Source organism: Lagopus leucura, unplaced genomic scaffold, assembly GCF_019238085.1.
Source record: "Lagopus leucura isolate 7727_CA_CO unplaced genomic scaffold, USGS_WTPT01 Super-Scaffold_100004, whole genome shotgun sequence".
NCBI classification, from domain to species: Eukaryota; Metazoa; Chordata; class Aves; order Galliformes; family Phasianidae; genus Lagopus; species Lagopus leucura.
In genome coordinates this window covers 46,603,213-46,615,328 of record NW_024962264.1, presented here as the reverse complement: position 1 = coordinate 46,615,328, position 12,116 = coordinate 46,603,213, and the positions used below count along the sequence as shown (strand labels likewise).

Genomic DNA, 12,116 nt, shown 5'->3' with positions numbered 1-12,116 from the left:
GTGGAATTAATGAATAATAACAAAAACATGTAAATATACTCAGTAAGGGCTAATGCAAGTTCCTAAACTGTGCAATAAAAAGCTTGCTGCCACTCTGCAAGCAAAATTTTCTCCATTGTACTATAACGTGTATATATTTTACAAGAACAAAGTCCCACTTCTCGTCAGATGGTAAATGAAATGTATGGTTGTTGGAGTAGTTCTCTACAGGATCCATCTGCAGGCCATTGGATTTATGGTCTTCACTGAAAAAGCAAAATGCTAGGATCTACCTCCACAGCTCACCTGTAGCAGACATGACAAAATCTGTACATATCAAAAGGCTGTGAGCTAGTGAGGTCAAATACCTTTCTCCCTCAAGGAAAAATTTGAGGCTAGTTTATTCTTAAAAACATCTACATAATTTATTCTGGCATGTAAATGTGACATTGCACAATGATGATAAAAAATTATTAGTGACAGAGTTAGCAACGTAAATTAATACTTAATATACAACTTTTCGTAATATAAATTTCATCCAACTGAACTTTGTTCTGAAAGACAAATTAGACTATAATATTAAATTATTAATAATAAGACTTAATGCCTTGTGGTACACTGCCTTAAATAGGAAGAAAACCATATTAAATGGATTAACCATCAGCAACTCTATAAAACCTTGAATAATTTAATCCAGAGGGAATGTATCTCATGTTACCTCAGATCCTTTCTATCTGCAATTTCTGTCTATCTTCTTGAAAACAAGAAAAATGAGTACATGTAATTTAGGAACCCAGAAAGACATTCACACCCTACCAGGAATGAGGAAAAGGATTTGAGGATCAAGGCAGAAAGTAAAAGGAACACAAGGTACACCAGGGCAGTACTGGAGCTAATCCCATATATTATCTCAGGAATATTAAGGAGTAGGGAAGTAATATTCTGCGTGTATATACCATCAGTGAGGCTAATATTTGTATAATCTGCCCATTTTTGAGGTCTGCTCTTCAAAGAAAAATTGCAAAGGGTTTATAAAATGGCTAAACTAATAATTCAATATTTGCTGAAGAATTTTAAGTAGCTCAGTTTACTTATCTGAGAGAAAAATGTAAGCTGCTGTCAAGTTGCCTCTTAAACTATATATGCCAAGAAAATACTTCCAACAGGAGACTGTAGCTTGGGTAAATCCAATTCAACGGAAAATTTTACTCTGCTCTGAATATCCCTGACTGCAACATATTTATATAAAACTTTTGTTTTGGACTAGATCGTTTATTCCACAAGAACTGCAAGGCATGTAACTACACAGAAGTTTCTCACCTGGGAGGTGAGGAAATTTCTCCAAACAGGGAAGTAACCTGCAAGATGCCATGAAAAACCATGCTGAAAGCAGAACATGGAATATTTTCTAACCCAAAAAGAGATTCCCTTAGAATTTTCAGGATGAATTAGAGGTTCTCTGATGGATCCCTTCAAGGCAAAATTTGACCAAGGCACACTGGTCAAGAATGAGGTTTTATAACTGCTTTTTTCTAGTGAAAAGCAGCTTGTGCAGACCACTCCCCCATTCTTAAATAGCAACTGCAGCCATAGGTCTGCACTAATATTTTGCCATACAGAACCAGAGGTATGAACAGGGTCATAGAATTCATTAGAAATGGACCAAAACACACGACATCCAGTGGTTGGGCCAATTGTAGCACATGGCACAGGGTAAAAAAAACCTAGAAAAATATCAGATTAGAAATGCTGTAAAATATTTTAGGCTTCTCATCAGATCTATATGCAGGGACATAGAACGATTATACTGAAGCAACAAAGTTGATGCAGAAGTCAGATGAAGATTTGCAGCTTAGTTTATTCTGATGTTGGACCAGATTATCACAGCAGATCCTGCAGGTATAAACATCCATTAGTGAAAGCGTATTATTTCAAGAAAGTATATCTTTTCATCTTTGCCATATCACTGAGATTCCCCTCTTCTTCAAAGTAAATTCCTTTCTGACCAATTCTTGATGACTGTTCTAGTCTACAGTCAGCTCTATTACAACATCTCCAGTGTCACTGCATGATTCAACATTTTAAGTTTCAATATGCAGAACTGGGCTTTTCCATAGACCAGTAAGCCACTGAACACATCACATTATTTCCAGCCTTCTTAAAAAAAGCCTTCACACAAGTAAAAATTGAAAAAATCAGGACTTCCATGTCACCTTCAGCTTAATTCAATTGCATCCAAGTTACTCCTCCTTACAAATTATTACTGTTAAGTTGTTAAGAAATAAAACAGTGTCACTGTCATCCACCACCATTTGAAATGCTCCTGTCAGTGTGCTGCCATGTATAACCATAATTTATCTCCATCATTTTTTACTAAATGTGTTATGATATTATTATTTTATCCAAGTGCTTGCTCAATTTAGTATGCTGTGCAAGACAGGACTATGCAGGTAATTAAAAAAAAAAACGAGGCAAAATTCTCTCATAAATATTACTATAAAAAATGGTTCTTTTCTTATCTTGGGGGATGTTCACCTTTTTTTCCCCATTTGTTCAAAATACACATCCTCTTCAGTATATATGACAGCACATACCAGAGCAACTCATTTCACAACAGGGTATATGCAAAGAAACTCAGTTATCTCCATTTAAGTAGTCCTGCGTACTGGCCATACAATCTAGATGCTGCATTTCAACCCAGATTGTTACAGTTCCTCTACAACTTCAAAGAAAAAACACAGGTCCTTCTACCTCTTGTGATCAGACTCATGTATTTGTGAAAAAGCTGACCAAAGTCAATGCATGCCCACCTATAATATTTTCTACCCAACTTAGTAAGGCTTACCTTAGAAGCAAGGATGTTCTTATTTAAAAACACAATGTTTAACAAACAGGATGATAAAACCAATTCAACATATTTTTTAATTTGAGAACTTTTTTTCTAATTGCCATGGTTCAAAGATTTTTTTTAAATCCATTACAAGAAAAGAGAACTACGCACAAAATTAGTAATTCTTGATATTTAACTATTTCTACTTTAGAAATGAATAAACTGTTAATAAATTGTATTTTAAACAACTGACTGTTCTAAGTAACAATTTCTTCATGAATGAAGAGTAACGAATAAATATCACGTGTTCAAATGAAATACTACATTGCTATTATCAAGCATTAAGAAACCAATGTTGTTATGGTAGGTTTTACTTTGATCCAGAAATTCATCCAAGAAGAAAACATAAGCTGTATTATGCATAAATCACTCTGAAAGTAATGCCTCCTATTTATTTCCATTGAAACTAGCACAGATTCAAAGAGTAAAATAACACTGTTTGTTATAGCAAACTTTTTAACAGTCACCACCATTACCTATACATTTTCACCAGCAAGGAACAAGAGCCTATATGCCACACTTGTAAATATCTGCATAGACATCCAGAACATGGCTTGTCTTCCACATCACTGTTACCACTGCTGAAATGCAAACACTCACCACCTCGCTGTGCTCACCGTTTGGTTTCCATATGTGTTCAGCAAGTGTTGTTGAATGTCAGTGTGTTTCATTTTCTCTGCATGGAAGAATTCAGTGACACAGTTTTCCTTCATATGCTTTTCCAAGTGAGATGCCATTTTGTCAGACTGCCCCTCTGCTGTCATTGTTGCACAGTAACAAAATGTAATGGAAATTGGCAGGAAGGTTCAACCTCTAACCACTGTAACACCAACATTTGCCTCTGGCATCTTGGGCCAGCATAATAAAATAAGAGTCATTAGTTTCAGAGCAACTCTCACATAAGTATTTTCCTAACAGATACCAGGAAGTGGAAAAGAAAATGTTAGTTGGCATTTGCTCCTACTGCCAGTCAGATAGTGATGGAGCTTTTATAACTGTTTTTTAGAACATCCAGGTAAAAAATCTAAAGAGAAGATGTGGGAAAATTAAGTAAATCTGAAAATACACTCTTACAAAAGCTGACCAACACATATTATTTGAACAGTAAAGGCATTTGGAGGATACTCTCACTAATATGCTCTAACTTTCAGTTTGCCCTGAAGTGGCCAGGCAGCTGGATTTGATATTTAAAAGTCCCTTCCAACTGAGCTATTCCATTCTATTCTGTAAAAATTAAAACAAATATTGCAGTGCATCTGTACCTGTATACTAAGACCTAAGCAATATTAATTATATTGTCAGCCCTCATGGTCTCCCTATGAATTATCCATTTATTTGAGTTCAGTAAGAATAATGGGTGTGCTGAATGTGTAAGACTGCAGTGGAAGGGGAAATACTCATTTCTAAAGCGTATCCACTGGAAAGGCTCACAGCCCTAATTATCCTACAAATGAGGTGTAGCTATTGAAAACATCCCTCTACAATGTACTGGCTCTTAAGTCCTGATCTGTTTGTACCATGTGTACAGAAACATGGGAAAACAACTGCTTTATGGAACGGAGTTCAACTGCTGCAAATCCCTTCAGCGAAGGAAGTTTGATCTAATGATACACTATGTTTTTGGGAGCAGTACACTAAAAGGGATAAACTCTTGGTTGATGTCAACTTCTGATTTTTTCACTTAGGCTTTAGCTTCACACATTATAACTAATTTCTACCCAGCCTCATCACAAAATATTTGGTGTATCAGTGGAGTTTTGGAATCAGGTGGCCTTTAAGGTCCCTTCCAACCCAAACCATTCTATGATTCTGTGAAATGCACAGGAAAACTTCCACAGTTTGCAACTTTTTAAAAGTATACCTTGAAAGATGAGCTAGCTCCCTGAGGATGGTTTTTGGAAAACCAACTAGAATTGGCACAGCCCAGCCTATTCTTGAGAGAGTTGCTTCTATATGTGTTTGCTTGAACTTCAAGGAAAAGCTCTAGCTGAAACTACAGAAAGGAATCCAAAGCAGAATGGTGTTTCCATCCTACTTTGTGCATGCAGGCTGCTAAAGGGCATAGAAGCACCTGAGCTCTCTGCAAATGCCCAGAGTTGTAATGCAGCACACATCAGAGAACCAGGATCTGAAAAGCATGTCCATTTGCAGCCACTTAAAATAATAACAACAGAAATCTCTCAATAGTCACCATTTTCCTGTGTAGCCTCTGAAAGACAGGCGAGGCTGAAAAGTGTTCATTCAGATACATGCATATTTATACTAAAGGTTACATTTTATTTGAGATGTTTGAAGCACAGAATAAAATAATGTGTACAAGTCACCTCTATTTCTCACTGACAACTTCTCATCAATTTCTTCATAACTGCTACTATTAATGAGATGCATACATAACAATCTACACTTAGTCCTGTAATCACAACTACTTTGACAAAAGAACAAGTAACTTTTTTTTCAGCTAGCCCTCCTCCCTGTAGCCAAGACTTTGAACTGATCAATTAGCATGCAGATTCTTTTCTCTCAAACTGCTTGGTAATTATTTCATACCTGAGGTACAATATGTTCATTAAGAAGCATTCTGAAATGCACAGCTGCACTGGTATAATTTCCATCAATGCTTTTGAAAAATATTTCCATAATATGACAAGGTTTTAAAAGACAGAATAAGAAAAGTATAATAACTGGGATAACACAGCAGCCTTCTAGAGATGCTCTGAGATCAACATACTTCACAGATATTGATACAAGATCAGTCAGTTTGAGAAAGGGATCTACATTCTAGTAGGCTTGTAGGGAAAAAATAAAATAAAATTGTTTATAATTTATTTTTTGCCACATCTGCTTTAGCCTCCTGGAATGTTAATTTGATCTTCCTTCAAAAAGACTGAGCGACAGCCGCGGCAACACTGCTGCGTGATTGTTATAACCTGTGGAATGATGCACATTATCACTGAATTATTACTGAAGTTTAAAAATCAGATCTCTCTCGTGGATACTAATAACACATTTACACAACAGCACCCAACTGTTGTGCCTTCAGCACTTCAATTTAGCAACTTCCCCCCCCCCCCCCGCCCCAAGAGATTGACTCCAACTTCACGGAGCCGGGCACGAATGGGCCCGATCTCTCTGCTGCGGCCGTGCATGACCGGGGCTGGCAGCCCCCGACCACGCGCTGCCCACTCTCTCGCCCGCAGCTGCCGCTCGCAGCCCCGCAGCGCCGAGCCAGAACCTCCGGAGAAACGCGGGGGTACGGCGTCGGGGGCAGCTTGTTGCACGGGGAGAACGGTGCGAAACTCTCCCCGCGAACAAGTGGGATGCGGCAGAAGTTTTACTTCGGCGGCTCCCTCATCTCCCGCAGCCTATCGGAGGACCTTTTTAATTGTTATTCTTTCCATTATTTGGCTTCGTTTTTCACTTCCGCAGCACACCCTCTCCTCCTCCCTTAAGGCACCCCACACCCGGCACCCCTCACTCACCCGCTCCCCAGGCGCACGGTGAGCAGCAACAGCAGTAGCCGAGCCCCGCGGCAGCGACTCCAACGGGATGCGGGCACCCCCCAAGCGTCCATGGGCGTGCGGGCGCTCTCCCGTCCCCGACTTTGTTCCGGAGAGGCTGGGGAACAGCGACCCTGCCGATCCCAACCCCCCCCCCCCCCTCTCCCCGAGCGGCACACAGTGGGGAAAGGGAGGAGGGGGAGGGGAATAAATAAATAAATAAAACACCCAAACAGGTAGGAACCCACTCTACAAGGACGGACCAACTCGCCCAATAGGCTCATCAGGTTGCTCCATAAATTATCCTAAAAACTGCCGGGCGAATCAATCCCTAGTAGAGGTGGAGCCTGCTTTACTAGAAGGGAAACACGCTTGGGGGGAAAGGGTGGCATTGATTTGCTATTTTCTCCAAAGAGGGAAATAAAACAGATCTTTAGTATATATAAATGCGGAATATATAAAATATTAAATGTGCATTTAAAGCCACATGCATATATTTAGCCTTTTTCTTCCGTATTCAGAGGACGGGAGCATTGCGAGAGGCACCCTCGGCCTCGCCGCAGGGAAGAGAACCCCGGGGGGGGCGACGTGCTCAGAGCCCAGCGGGAACTGCGCGGCGCAGCAGATTTGGTGGCAGGGCGGCAGCAATTTCGGGGATGGAGGAGCCCCTACTCCCAGCTCGTCCCCAGGGGTCCTCCCCTCCGCTTCCCCTGCCGCCCCGCTGGATGCTGGCCACTCGCTCGGCGCGTAAGGGTGAGTGCGGAATCTGCGCGCAGCCGGGGAAGGAGAGCTGTGCAAGCTCGGAGGCTGCTGGTAGCTCTGCGCGGCCGCGGAGTGCCCCCGGGGGGGAAGCGGAGGATACGCGGAAAACACAAAACGCCCCCTTTTTTCCCTCCTTTCCCCCCCCCCCCCCCCCCTATTTTCCCCCTCTTTTATTTCTCTTTTCTTGTTTTTCTCCCTCTCTTTATGTCTTCCTTCTCCTCCCTCTTTTGGGAGACCTGAGGGGAAAAGTAGTCGAATAATAATTCTGAACCTTGCAAATCCGCACGATGGTGCAGTAGCAGAAACTCTGCGGCTGTTCCTCACCCGCAGAAGCCTCCAGCGGTGAAGAACGGGTGGTTACATCTCGGCGGGACCAGTGCATAGATAATGCGTATTTCTTTGCATGGCTTTTTTTTTGGGGGGGAGCGGCCCCTGCGACTCCTCCCCAAACTTCCCTGTACCCAGAGGAGTCCCAGCATTCAGCTCTCAATGGGGCACTCCGGGAGCAATCAGCTCTGTGGGCAGAACACCTGTTTTATTGTCATAGTCATCTTTCAAGTCAAAAACGCAGCTGTATCACATCCTAAATAATCCCCCATTCAGTGATTATTCTGATGGAGGGTAGTGTTTTGAGTTGGATTCTTCTCCTCGATGCACCATCATCACTTTACTGTTTTAGGCATACAGTTTACAGCTGCTCTAATGGTTAATGAAATTAACCACACTTCAGAGAGCTGCAGTACATTAAGTGAAAATTCAATGACTTGAAAATTAATAGTCAGTCCTGGGGGTGCTGGTAGAAGGTAAAAGCACACATTTCTGCATGACCCGAGGTCTCTTTATTGGTGAATTAACACAGCATCCTGGCATGATAGTAGAGGCATGAGCTCAGAGGAGCATTTGTTGCAGCGAGCACAGAAGCAGCCCTGCTGCAGCTGGTGGTAGTGGCTCTGCTTTGTACTCATTGCTGGGGGAATCTCAGCCCCTGTCCTGGTCTTCCTCTTCCTGTGAAGTCCTTCCACCCTATAAAAAGCTATGGTCTTTAGGTTTGTTGTGGATTGATCCTTCAAATCAGCTATGCTTCACAAAACAACCACTGAACTAACACCTCTGCTTTCAATTCCAAAGTTTATGGAGCTATTTCAACTCTTACCACTCTCTAAAATTTAATCTCATCATTAAGATGTTGTATAATTAATGTGACTACTTGGAAAGTTAGACATAAAAGTTACTACTTATACTGCTAGTAGTCTGGAAGAAAACAAACAAACAAACAACTTCTTTCTACATGAGTGGTTTGGAACAAAGATTTAAAGATATTCCATTTCCCTCCTGCACAGGTCCAGCAGCCTCCTTGCACCAAAGGAATAGATAGGAGGATTAGAACTAAAATGGCATGTAGCTTGATAGTGCAAAAGAAGAAGAAAAAAAAAATCATTAGATCTCCAGGATTAGAATGCTAACGAGAATAGAAAATAGTTTGAAATAAAATCAGCACCAATGAGGTTTCTCAAATGATGGAAAAACAACGATGTAGACATGACATAGAGCATGCTGGTTTTGGATAGTCCCAAATCTGAATTTTCATGTTACTTTAGTATAAACAATAGAAGCCTATTTGAAATTAAAAGAAAATTTTCCATCAATAAAATACTGGCTGAAAAATGGATTCAAGCACTTGGAAGGTTAAGAACTAAATAATGATAATAATAACATTAATCTTAAACTTTGAGCAGAAAACATGAGGATGAAAAAAATCTAAGATATTCTCCATTTTCTGTAGAACAACAACAACAACAAAACAAACGTCACACCAATGAATGTCAGAAGGAGACACTGATACAGGATAATAAACTAAAGGACAATTAATTATCCACACCTGCTGATACTCATCACCCACTTGATTCTGGAGCAGCTACCTAACTATGGTGTATAAATTCTTATTTGCAATCATATTCTCCAGTTGAGAATGGTAGGGCAGTATTCAAGCCACCCAATAAAAGAATTAAAAAACAACCTACACACCAACAGAGAAGTCACCAATGCAATTTCAGATCTATTAGGCAGCACTTCAGAAAATGAACAATGCTAACATTCAAGCAAAATTGTAGGATTCAGATCACTCTTGTTATTAAAGAGGAACAAACCAGAATGGCTTCTGCAAGGGAAAAATAGTGTCTCCCTAATTTCTCCAGTCATATTTAATGAGCCCTGAAAAGGAGAACAGGAGCTTTCAAAACCTTTGTAAGTCTACTGAAGCATTTTGAGTCCTCAAAGTTTCAAAAACACTGAGGAAACTGAAAGCTCTCATATGTAATAGCTCATAGCTATATTACACTTTTACTGTATTTCTCTGGGACATAACAACTTTCCTGACAGAATACATGAAACTTGGCAGGTCTGGGAGCTTGCATACCACTTTGAGTGAATAGAGAGCTTTGAAAATCTGGCACTAATGGGTGGCCCATCCACATTCACTGTGCTTAGGGAAAGTTGGTGGCCTTGTCCATAAGGACTCTTGTCCTTATGTAAGAAACACCCTGCTGAAAACAAAAACATCCCATGCATGAAGAGGAAAGAGGAAATGATTACATCATTCTGTCCTCCATAGAAATAAAAGTTCATACAATAGCAAGAGCTGAAGAATCATTGCAGCCATTCGTCAAGAAAGCAGATTTATTTGGTACATTTTTGGTGAAGTTACAAATGCAGACGCTAACTGTGGATGCTACCTTGCCCCTGTAATTTATGTGCATGTAGATGAGCATTCACAAATGCAAGTGCAACCAGATGCACTGTATTTTGAAACAACAGCATAAGTGAAAAGAGTTATATGTTTTCATAGGACAAATCAGAAAAAGTGGCTTTAAATATGCAATAAACTTTCACATTTAATCCTACCTGAATGTTTACTTTGTAATAAAACTCAAGAATGGTATGACAAATAGCACAGTAGCCTGCTGTTGCATCTGCTATAAAAAGCATCTCAAGAACAAAGAAAATGAATACAAACATTTTAGCAATGACCTTTTAAAATGTACCTTTAAAGATAAATGTAGTAAATTTCCAAGCAAGAAGAACAGAAAGACGAAGAAACACTTCAGCGTAGGTTTCATATCATGATTAAAAACACACAATAATTGCATTCAGTGAAACAGTCAACATCTTAATAGAAAATAAATTATAAAACTCTCACTTCTCATAGCTAAATACCATTTTAATTAAAATTTCATCTTTGATACATTGATTTAACTGCTCACTCACTAATGTTATTCATTAAGATGATTACTCACAGTGACTTTAGCAGCACTTAAAAATCAAATGGGATCTCAAAATCTCAAGTAGAAAACTACAAATGTGGGGAGAAAACTGAGGAAAAAGTGGGAGAGCAGGAGGGTTGGATCATATAAAACTACATCATTTACAATTAGCATTTGTTTCCCTTCTCCTTTTATGCCACCGTGAAATGAAACATGTTGAAGTGTGGGCAGATACAGAGTAGCAAGGCTGAAGTGCTTAGATGCAGAAAGATCACTTCAAATTTCATAAATTTCCTTGGCCTTCCTAGTACATTTCAAGAGACCTTGAAGCTTTTCAATGAGAGTCAGAAAACAGAAGGTAAATACTTCCTTGCCCCATTCTCTTTCTCAGGTTATAAATCAACCTCTCTACCTCTTCTGCTGTTTGAAAGTACAATTTTTTTCTCATCCTCCCCTCCACCTTTCAGGAAATATCACAGAAAATGAAGGCCACAGCCTTCATTTCTCAGGACTGTGGATTTCCCATCTTTCAAGACAGTGGGCTTTGTTATGGAATATGGTGACCAAGAGGAAGAGGACTGCATAGTTGTGAGTGTGTGAGACAGAGAGGCCTCGGAACATATGAGATATTTGCAGCATCTTTAAGGGGGAGCTAAAAGAAAGTGAATTGCAGGAGTGCTAGAACCTCCTCTGCTCTGATGCTAATGGGTCTTCAGCCTGGGGGACAGGATTAGCATTACTCTAACATAAAAACATTCAAAATTGGTGTTTGATCCTCAGCACTCACATATTATCTCAGAAGACTTTCTTCTGTAACACCACTGTATTTGCCAATGTAGCCAAAGTCATATTTCACGATTAGAAGACAGGAACCCTGGCATAAATCATGGCAAATCAGCCTGCTAGTGTAGGTGCTCCCATGTTTTCAAATCATACAGCAAAGAGCACTTTTTGCCATTTCCCTTTTTCTCCAGGCAGGATGGAAATTCTTTGAGAATGATAAGAACAAGAATTTTTTTCATGGCTTACAGGATGCTCTCAGGAGACTAACATTTGATTATCTGTCTGGTTTTATTTTGTTAAAGGCTGACAGGGCAGCTGTCCTATCTGACTACTGTGAGCACTTGCTGTTCCAGCCAGATCAGGAGGACAAAGACACGTGAAAATGAAAAATAATGGGGCAGGCAAAAGACTGTGGTCTGCACTTTCCCCAGTTTCACAAAGATCTGCTTGATACTTGGTTCAGCCTCTGCTGAAAGTTAAAAGTGGCTTTTCAGTATACTCTATCCTGACTTATTCACCTTAGAGTATGAGAAGTTTTTTTTAATCAGCAAAGCATAAGACATAAAAAGGTGAATCCAATTCATAAGTCTGGTCTGTCACTTAATTGAAAAACTCTCTCCAGAATGCCTATTTAAAATCTCAGTAACAGAATTCCATAGTAAATCTAAATGAAGGGTAATATAATTGCTCTCCAGAACATTAGCTCCCTCTCTCTGCAATATGTTATGTTATTTGCTGAACTTCTATAACTGTTATTAATTGAACCCTGGACCTTTCAATTGTAACAAAAGCCCAACATATTTAGGAGATTGCATTTTGGTGTATTAGGTTGCATTTCCCTGCACAGTGCTGAGGGCATACATTCTTTGAGGGTGCACTAATTTTTCCTTTTTTTTCTCTTGCATCTCCATTTTCTTCTTAGGTTTTTGTTTTTGTTTCCATCTT

The 12,116-nt window shown here is 39.8% G+C and overlaps 1 protein-coding gene across 1 annotated transcript in view; it reads right to left on the bottom strand.

Annotated features, from left to right (window-relative positions):
- Positions 1–6,440, bottom strand: part of GABRG1 (gamma-aminobutyric acid type A receptor subunit gamma1) — a 45,185-nt gene extending 38,745 nt beyond the window's left edge. Inside the window, exon 1 of the mRNA XM_042871687.1 lies at positions 6,349–6,440. Coding sequence (XP_042727621.1) covers positions 6,349–6,440 — 92 coding nt within the window. The remainder of the gene's footprint in view (positions 1–6,348) is intronic.
- Positions 6,441–12,116: the final 5,676 nt, after the last annotated feature.